General features: G+C 35.5%; 1 protein-coding gene across 1 annotated transcript; it reads left to right on the top strand.

The window, feature by feature from the left end:
• Positions 1-519: 519 nt before the first annotated feature.
• On the top strand, positions 520-1,461 carry LOC117800764 (olfactory receptor 14A2-like). Its single transcript, XM_034653325.1, has one exon. It carries the CDS (start codon positions 520-522, stop codon positions 1,459-1,461), a length of 942 nt encoding a protein of 313 aa, XP_034509216.1.
• Positions 1,462-9,990: the final 8,529 nt, after the last annotated feature.

Raw genomic sequence — 9,990 nt, 5'->3', positions numbered from 1 at the left:
TGATAATTTGCTCGTTAGATTATTAGTAATACTAACATATTATGAAGACATAATCTGCATTGTTTTACAGAAATCAGAAGAATTTATTATGCACGACACAATAATAATCTGATGTAAATACCTAACGTGTTGGAAAAATGTCCATGCTTCTTCAATTTATACAGATCTGATAGCAAGTTAAAGTTGAAGTTACAGGATCTTATGTAATTTATATGAAGATTAATTGAATTCACATACTACTTATAGAATCCCTTCACCTTAAATAAAGATTGAACTACAGAAGACATATTATGGTAGATACACGGCCCTTTTCCATTTAAATAATTTGACTAATAGAGTTTAAATAAATAAATAAAGTACATAGAACAAATACAAAAATATTTTTAAAAAACCAAAATAATAATGTATATCACCACTGTTCTTCTTAGATGTGTAAATTTATTTTATTATTATTATTATTATTATTTTTAATTATTTGGTATTTTTCCTTATGCTGACAGGCAGTGAAGGGACTCGAGCATGACCAATGTCACCTTGGTGGCAGGATTTCTCCTTGTGGGGTTTTCTGACATCCAAGAGCTTCAGATAGTATATGGGGTGCTCTTCCTAGTGATTTATCTGGCTATCCTAATGAGTAATCTCATCATTATTCTCACTACCCTAGACCTGCAGCAACAAACAACAATGTACTTTTTCCCGAAGAACTTGTCTTTCCTGGATGTCTTCCTTGTGTCTGCCCCAATCCCCAATTTCATTGTCAACAACATAGATGACAGCAATTCCATTACCACTTTAGGTTGTGCCTTCCAGCTACTTTTAATGACTTCCTTCTCAGAAGGTGAGGTATTTGTCCTCCCTGCCATGTCCTATGATTGCTATGTAGCCATATGTTGTCCCCTGCACTATGAGGTCATCATGAATGGTGATGCCTGTGTACTGATGGCAGGTTTTTCCTGGGCTGTTGGGGGACTCTTAGGAGCTCTGTACACTGCTGGCACATTTTTTATGCCATTCAGTGGCTCCAATGTGATTCCACAGTTTTTCTGTGATGTTTATTCATTGCTAAGGAATTCCTGTTCTGAAACACTCCTGATAGTTTACACAAACATTGGCATAGGCTTGTGTTTAGGCATGTCGTGTTTCATCTGCATTGTTATCTCTTATGTGTGTATTTTCTCCACCATGCTGAAAATTTCAATCACAAAAGGCCAGTCAAAAGCTTTCTCCACATGCTTTCCCCATCTCATTATTTTTACTCTTTTCATTATCACTGCTTGTTTTGTTTATCTCAAACCATCTTCAAATCCACCCACAGTTATTGACAGGCTGCTTTCTGTCATCTACACTGTGGTACCTCCAATACTCAACCCTGTAATCTACAGCCTGAGGAAAAAGGACATGAAACGGGCTCTTATGAGATTGCTGCACAAAACCTGTGGCCAAGAGTCACACTCTGTTTAACACTAAGGTCAGTTCTCTAGTGCCTTACTGATTGCAGTAAACTTTCTCATCAGTTACCTCATTCTTAACTGCAAGACTTAAGATGAAGAAGGTAATGTACTCACATACACCTAAGGAAATAAATGCTCAAGTGCTGAATTGACTGATTCCAAGGTTGGATAATAGCATTATACCCAGCTAACAGATAGGTGTCATGTTTCTCATTCAGAGATCTTCTATGACAAAGAATCTCAAAATCTGTGGTATAACTTTCTGAAAAAAAAATGCTCCTGTTTTTCACAGGTTTGTAAATTTGGCCATTGAATAATTCATTTTCTCTATTTTATTCCCTGGAAATTAAAACAAAAATGAGGCACTTCAATAGGTATAGTACCATAAGGACCATGTGAGCTACCATGATAAATTTTACACAATACTTTCACAAAGGATCAGACTGTCTAATGCTGAATCAGAACAAAAAGTGAACAAAAATAATAGAGTAGGCTAAGGGGCATTCTAGAGGTGTGCCTACATCTGTAAGCAATACTCAGGAGAGACACCTAAAACAGACACAGAATCCTGGAGGGAGATGCATCCCAGCACAGTTTCTAAAGATAAGTAGTGCTCAACTGGGTAAATAGTATGTCCAGAGAGAAATCAGACAGAGGTCTGGAACTATAAAACATGAGTGCCTGCATGTCTACCTGTTTTTACCTCCGTTTGTGTCAGAGTGAAATTCTGTAAAATTTGCTCAGAAAAGCTTTGAAATATGTTACAATTATAGAAGAAGTAGCCAATTTTGGGATGAACCGTCTTTGGCTTATTCTCTGGAGCCTATAATGTTCACGTAAAAAAAAAAAAAGCACTAGATATTTTTCCGTTTCTTTGTATATAAATCTCCTTTGAGATGCTATGTTTTATCAAAGTAACTTTTTTTGTCTTTGTAATGACTTATTTTAGTATTTAATTATTTGAAAAGAATACAATTCCTTAGATATTTTCAATCATGTTCTGTTCTTTTTAAACCATGATATTGTTTTATTGTCACTTGGATTAAATAGCTGGTATTGTTTCTCAGTCACATGTGATCTTGTTTAATCAGGTACCCAAATATTCTTTAACAACTTTGGATTTTGACCATAGTAATAACAAATTGTAAAAGTAAATAAATGAGTGTGATAAAAGAAAACTTTGCATCTCTTACACATAAATTTATCATTGTTTTCCCATAGGATCCATATGAAAGTCTCCAAATTGTTAAACTATTTTCTATTAAAGAGATATGCTGAAGTTCATTATATTTGCTTGATTTGTACCTTTTTACCAATGCACCAGTTTGCATTCCCACCAACAGAGCTTGAGGGTTCTTTCTCTCCAAATCCTCACTAATACTTATTCTTTCTTTGTGTTTTTTTTTTTGGGGGGGGTTAGCCATTTTAATAGGTGTGAAGTGATATGTCATTATAGTTTTGATTTGCATCTCCCTGGTAATGAGTGAAGTTGAGCATCGCTTTATGGGTCTCTTGACCATCTGGATATCTTCTTTGGAAAAAAGTCTGTTCATGTCTTCCACTTATTTTTAAATTGTTTTGTTTGTTGTTGAGTTACATCGGTTCTTTATATATTTTGCACTAACCTTTTATCAGATATGTCATTTGCAAATACCTTCTCCCAATCAGTAGTTTGACTTTTACTTTTGTTGATTGTTTCCTTTTCTTTGCAGGAGCTTTTTATTTTTATGTGGTCCCAGTAGGTTTTTTTTGGTTTTTTTTTTTTTTTACTTTTGTTTCCCTTGCCTCAAGAGACTTATCTAGAAAAATGTTGTTATAGTCAAGGTCAGAAACATTACTTCCAGGGTTCTCTTCTATTTTTTTTCTTGTATGATTTCAGGTAACGCATTTAAGTTTTTAATCCATTTGAACTTATTTTTTAGTATGACATAAAGAAGTGGTCCAGTTTCATTCCTTTGCATATAGCTGTCTAGTTTTCCCATAACCTTTTGTTGAAGAGACTGGCTTTTTCTCATTGTGTCTTCTTTCCTCCCTTATCTATTATGACCATATAGCTGTGGGTTTATTTCTGGGTTTTCTCTTCTGTTCCAATGATCTATATGTCTTTTTTTTTCTTTTGTACCAGTACCATACTGTTTTGATTGATGCAACTTTGTAATATAAGTTGAAATCTGAAATTGTGATGCTTCCAGCTTTTCTTTTCTTTTTAAGATTGCTTTGGCTCTTCAGATTTGTTGTTGTTGTTGTTGTTTGTTGTTGTTGTTCCATAAACATTTTAAGAGTGTTTGTTCTAGTTCTGTGAGAAAAGGCTGTAAGTATTTTGACAGGGATTGCATTACATCTGTAGGTTGCTTTGGGTAGGGTAAAAATTTAAGAATTTGTGTTTTTCCAACCAATGAGCATGGAATATCTTTCCATTTCTTTGTGTTTTCTTCCATTTCTTTCATCAGTCTTTTATAGTTTTCAGATTACATGTCTTTCACCTCTTCTCTTATGTTTATTTCTAGATATTTCATTGCTTTGGTGCAGTTGTAAAAATATACACTATTGGGAATTCATCAAATTGAAAAGCCAGCAATGGAAATAATCAACAAAACTAAAAAGCAGCCTTCATAATGGGGATAGATATTTGTAACTGACATCTTTGATAAAGGGTTAGTATCCAAAATATATAAAGAACCTAACAATTCAACCCCCCAAAAAAAAACATAAAGTCTAGTTAAAACTAGAATTTTTTTCTTAATTTTACTTTCTCATCCTTCATTATTAGTGTATAAGACTGCAACAGATTTATTTACATTGACTTTGTATCCTGTGATTTTACTTAATTCATGCATCAGTTCTAACAGCTTTTTGGTGCAGTCTTTAGCGTTTTCTATGTATATATTATGCCATCTGCAAATAGTGAAAATTTTAATTCTTCCTTATGAATTTATTTTGTTTTGGTATTATTTCTGTGGCTAGCATTTCCAGTACTATGTTAAATAAAGGTGGTGAAATTACACATCTTTGTCTTGTTCCTGATCCTAGGGAATGTTCTCATGTTGTTGGTGGTGGTGTTGTTGATTTGTGTATGTGTATTTTGTTCACTGTGTGGTTTTTCATGTAAGTCCTTTAATATATTGAGATATGTTTCTTTAAGCCTACTTTATTGAAGGTTTTTATCATAAATGGAGTAATCTTGGCAAATGCCTTTTCTTCATCTATTGAAATGATTATATTGTTTTTATCCTTTATCTTATTGAAGTTATACATCATGTTGAATGATTTGCAAAAATTTCACCACCCTTGCTTCATGGGAATAAATCCCCCATGATTATGGTGAAGATTTTTTAATCTTTTTAAATCATATTGCTAGTATTTTGTTGAAGATTTTTGCATTTATGTTCATTATAGTTATTTCCCTGTGGTTCTCTTTTTTGTGTTGTCTATCCGGTTTTGATATTGAGGTCATGTTGGACCCCTAGAATCAATTTGGAAGTTTTCTTTTCTCCTCTTTGTTTTGGAATAGTTTAGAAAGGATGTTCATTAATTCTTTATTAAATGTTTGGTAGAATTTGCCCATGAAGCTATCTGGTCCGGGACTTTTGTTTATCCAGAGTCTTGTGAGGTTTTTTAGTTTGCTTGTTTTGTTGTTGTTGTTTGTTTTGTTTTGTTTTGCTTTTGCTTTTGTTTTGATTACTGATTCAATTACTTGCTATTAATTGGTCTGCTCATTTTAAAAAATTTCTTCCTGCTTGAATTTTGTTAGTTTTGGTATGTTCCTACAAATTTATCCATTTTTGTCTATATTGTCCAATTTTTGGCATATAATTTTTCATAATATTCTCTTATGATTGTTTATATTTCTGTGGTGATGTATTTTAATCCTCCACTATCATTTGCAATGATTTTTTTCCTTTGAGTTTTCTCTCCCTCTTTCTCTCTCTTTGTTCTTTGTTGTTGTTGTTGTTGTCATCATTGAATCTGGCTAGAGTTTTACCAAATTTGCCAGTCTTTTCAAAGAACAAGCTCCTGGTTTCATTTAATTCGTCTACTGTCTTTTTTTGTTTTGTTTTTATTTCATTTTTTCCTTTTTATATTCTATATTATTTATTCTTGGTCTAATCTTTATTATTACCTTCCACTAGTTTTGGGTTCAGTTTGTACTTTTTCTAGTTCTCGTAAGTGTACGGTTTCTTATGTTCATTATTAGCACTCTCACATATTTGGGTGCTCCCATGTTGGGTGTATAAATACTTACATTTGTCCTATCTTCGTTATGGATTGTTTCCTTTGTTATTATGTAATGTCTTTCTTTTTGTTTGTATTTAAATCCCAGTTAGTTAACATACAGTGTGATATTAGATTCAGTCCTTTTTGTATCTTGTTATATTCTGTTTTAAAATCTATTTCTTTAAGTTTCCTTTTTTGAAGTATATTTTTTATGATATATGTATTGCTGTGCATGCTTTCTTTTCACATCAATCTGCATGGTAAATGTACCAAACTCCCCTCATTTTCTTTTCTTTTATTTCTTAAATTCAATTAGCCAACATACATTACAACATTATTTTCAGATATAAGGTTCAATAATTTATCAATTGCGAATAACACCCAGCACTCATCACATCATGTGCCTTCCTCAATGACCATCACCCATTTACCCCATCCCCCAACTACCTCCCCTCCAGCAGCCCTCAGTTTGTATCCTATTGTTAACAGTCTCTCATGGTTTTCTTCCCTCCCTGATAACTTCCCATTCAGTTTTCCCTCCCTTCCCTTATGGTCCTCTGCACTACTCCTTATATTCCACATATGAGTGAAACCATATGATAATAGTCTTTCTCTGATGGACTTCTTTCGCTCAACATTATACCCTCCAGTTCCATCCATGTTGGTGCAAATGGTATTCATCCTTTCAAGTTGTTGAGTTATTACTATATATTATATATATTATAATTCTTTATCCATTCATCTGTTGAAGGACATCTTGGCCCCTTCCACAGTTTGGCCTTGTGGACATTGCTTCTATGAACATTGGGGTGCAGGTATCCCTTTGATCACTAAATTTGTATATTTGGGGTAAACACATAGTAGTGTAATTGCTGGGTCCTAGTGTAGCTCTATTTTTTTTACTTCTTAAGGAGCCTTCATACAATTTTCCTGAGTGGCTGTACCAGCTTTCATTCTTACCAATAGTGTAAGAGGGTTCCCCTTTCTCCCCTTCCTTGCCAACATCTGTTGTTTCCTGAGATGTAAATCTTAACCATTCTGACAGGTGCGAGGTGGTAACGCATTGTGGTTTTAAATTTATTTCCGTGATACTGAGTGTTGTTGAGCATTTTTTCATCTGTCAGTTGGCCATTTGTATATATATACACAATGGAATATTACTCAGACATCAAAAAGAATGGCATCTTGCCATTTGCAACCACTTGGAAGGAACTAACAGTGTTATGTTAAGTGAAGTCAGTCAGTCAGAGAAAGACAAATACCATATGATTTCACTCACATGTGGAATTTAGAAAATAAAACAGATGAACATGGGGAAAGGAAGGAAAAGAAAACAAGAGGGATATAGTGAGGGAGGAAAACAATAAGAGACTCTTAACAGTGGGAAACAAACAAGATTGCTAGATGGGAGGTGTGTGGGGCAGATGGAGTAATTGGGTGATGGGCAGTGAGGAGGGCATGTGATGTAATGAGAACTAGGTGTGATAAAAAAACTGATGTGTCACTAAATTCTACCCCTGAAATTAATATTACAGCATATGTTAATTAAATAGATTTTAAATAAAAAGTTTAAAAATACCCTGCTATTGAGTTTTCTCTCAGATTTGAGGTATATTGGGGAGCTTGTAATGCAAGCATCCATCAACTGTGGAGATATTAACATGTTGCTGGACAATATTGTTCTACTTTGGCAGTGACCTCTCAATCTGTTCTCTGAGAAATGGTATTGGTGGGAAGACACAATGAAAGAAAGTTGAGGAACTGACAATTTCCACTTTCAGGAGAAATAAGTGTACCTTGAAGTTCATGGGAAGAATCCGAGTTGAGCGCTACCACCTGTGTATTTCATTGCAATACCTGTGTGATTTGTAGCTTAGATTACACTTGCAATTCATCTTTACTTTTTTTTAGAAAATTGTCATTTGTATAATAAATGATCTACTGTGTATGTTCATACCTTCCTAGACAAACCACTAAGAACTTAAGGTTTCAGTGCATTAGGGAGATGAAACTCACAAAGCAAACTGAACACAGTGATATGACAAGGAACTAATAAATGGGATTGGATAATACAGCAATCTACATTAAAAGGCCAGCCATGTGAAGCAGACACTGGTCGGGGTGTGGAGTGACCAGAAGAGGACATACAGGGAGTTGGGTCTTAGGCTGAGTCTTGAGGAGTGGATATTGCAGAGATTGATTGGGAGAAAGAAGAAGAGATTGAGGAGGTTAGGAGGGAGAAGAGGCTTTCATGCCTCTCAGGGAATGATTATGATTCATTTAAAGTGAAGGAAGATTATTTGCAGTGTCCACATTGAGACACGTGGCTGTACATGCTTTCCCACCAGGACCTAACCTCTCACACTGGAGAACTTTTGTTCTTAATTCAGTAGAATTCCTCCTCTGTGAAGCCCTCCCTGATTTTCATGACCAGAGTTCTTTCCTTTGACTTCCACTTTTCCTGGTTCACCTACAAGTGCATGTGTAAAAGCAGTTATTTCAGGTGGCAGAGACATTACATTTTGCCAATTCCTATCTGATCATTTATTTTTAAAAATTGAGATAAAATTAACATATAACATTCTATTACATTTGGGGGTACAACAGAGTGATATACATATATATTGTGAAATAATCACCACAATTCTGGTTAACATCTCTGCTCAGAGTTACACATTTTCTTGTGAAAAAAAAAACTTTTTAGATATCTTTTGTAGCAACCATAGTCACGATTAACTGCAGTCCTCATAAAACCAATTTATCCATTTTTCATAAATTAGCCTTTGTCTTTAAGGGACATAAGGGTAGAATTAAGAATTAAGGGCAGAAGCAGGTCCTTGGTTCTCTTTTCATTCATAATAGATTTTCCCTGTGGTCATAGCTTTTTATCTTCAATGACAATGACCCTCTGGTGCCTAGCATGGTCCTTGACAAGTGGTGAAGGGTATAGTCAGAAGATACTGGCAGGGCTGGGTCCCTGTTGAAGCAGGCAGCTGGTGAGTGGAGGCATGGGGTGATAAAAGCTCTGGCACAATGATCACCCTAATTGTGAAGGAGGATTTGCACCTGGAAAGTCCTGGAGTTCTTACTGTGAGAAAGAGGGAGAACTGAGCACCACTGCTGGGGAGGCTGTGAGTCTGATCAAGGAGGCAGAAGGAGCCTGGGCTCTTTGGCAAAGTTTATTCTAGACTGATAATCAATCATTGGTATGTTTGCATAGCTGGGAATTATGAAGTCAGCAAAGAAAGAGTATGCTCACTCATTGCATAAGTGTTAGTTTAATGCTGTCTACTTTGGCTGAGGATGTGCTAAGCTGTGGGATATAAGGGACAGGATGAGGATCCAGATGCTGGCATGCTGGTTCTGCCCACAAGATCATTTCAATCAGGGACGCAGATTCAAATTCAAGGCAGACCTGTATCACTTTAGAGAAAATCAGTGGTTTATTCTTGTATCTTTTCTTGTCCCAGCAGTTTTGAATACCTGTTGCACAACAGGCATTGGCAGTGTGTGTTCTGTCCTTTTAGTCATGAGTCTTGGAGGGTACAGTGTGTGCTGCTGAGTGAGCCATCAGGTGCGACAAGAGAGGCATGATAATATGAGTGCCTATGCTGATAAAGGAGTGGCCGTGCTTCTAACAGTTAGCAGGACTGAGAATATGTTAGTCAATCCCATAACTGAGGAGTGTTATTGTTCTGTTCCATGGATGATATATAGGTGTTGACCATGGACTGTCACAGAGTTAAGGGCCGACTTACACTCAAACAGTTCTAGTCATTGTCAGCTGGATTATATAACATTCCCTTCCAAACACTTGGTGTTGCAGAGAGAAGAAATGCCAAGTTTTAATCAACCCCTTGTGGGATGACCAATGACTTCAGGGTTGTGTTATTTCCATGTTGTTTATGTGACCACAGTTAGTCAACAACAAAAATTAATAGATATAGCTTCTAAATTATTTTGAGAATTACTTAATTTACTCTCCATCTTTAAATTATTTTGTTAATATCCAGAATATTTAAATAGCTTATACAACTCAACACCCATAAACCAAATATTCAACCCCATCAAAAGTTGGGCAGAGGACATGAACAAACATTTTCCAAAGAAGCCATCCAGATGTCCAACAGACACACGAAAAGATTCTCACCATCATTCATCATCAGGACAATGCATATCAGAACCACAATGAGTAACCAGCTCACAATTCTCAGAAAGGCAAAAATAAACACAGGAAACAACAGATGTTGGCAAGGATACAGAGAAGGGGAATCCTCTTACAATCCCGCTGGGATCACAAACCAGTGTAGCCACTCTGGAAAAT

The sequence above is a fragment of the Ailuropoda melanoleuca genome, unplaced genomic scaffold, assembly GCF_002007445.2.
Source record: "Ailuropoda melanoleuca isolate Jingjing unplaced genomic scaffold, ASM200744v2 unplaced-scaffold7743, whole genome shotgun sequence".
Lineage (NCBI taxonomy): Eukaryota > Metazoa > Chordata > Mammalia > Carnivora > Ursidae > Ailuropoda > Ailuropoda melanoleuca.
Note: the sequence above shows the minus strand (reverse complement) of the source record. Positions and strands in the feature narration are given on the sequence as shown.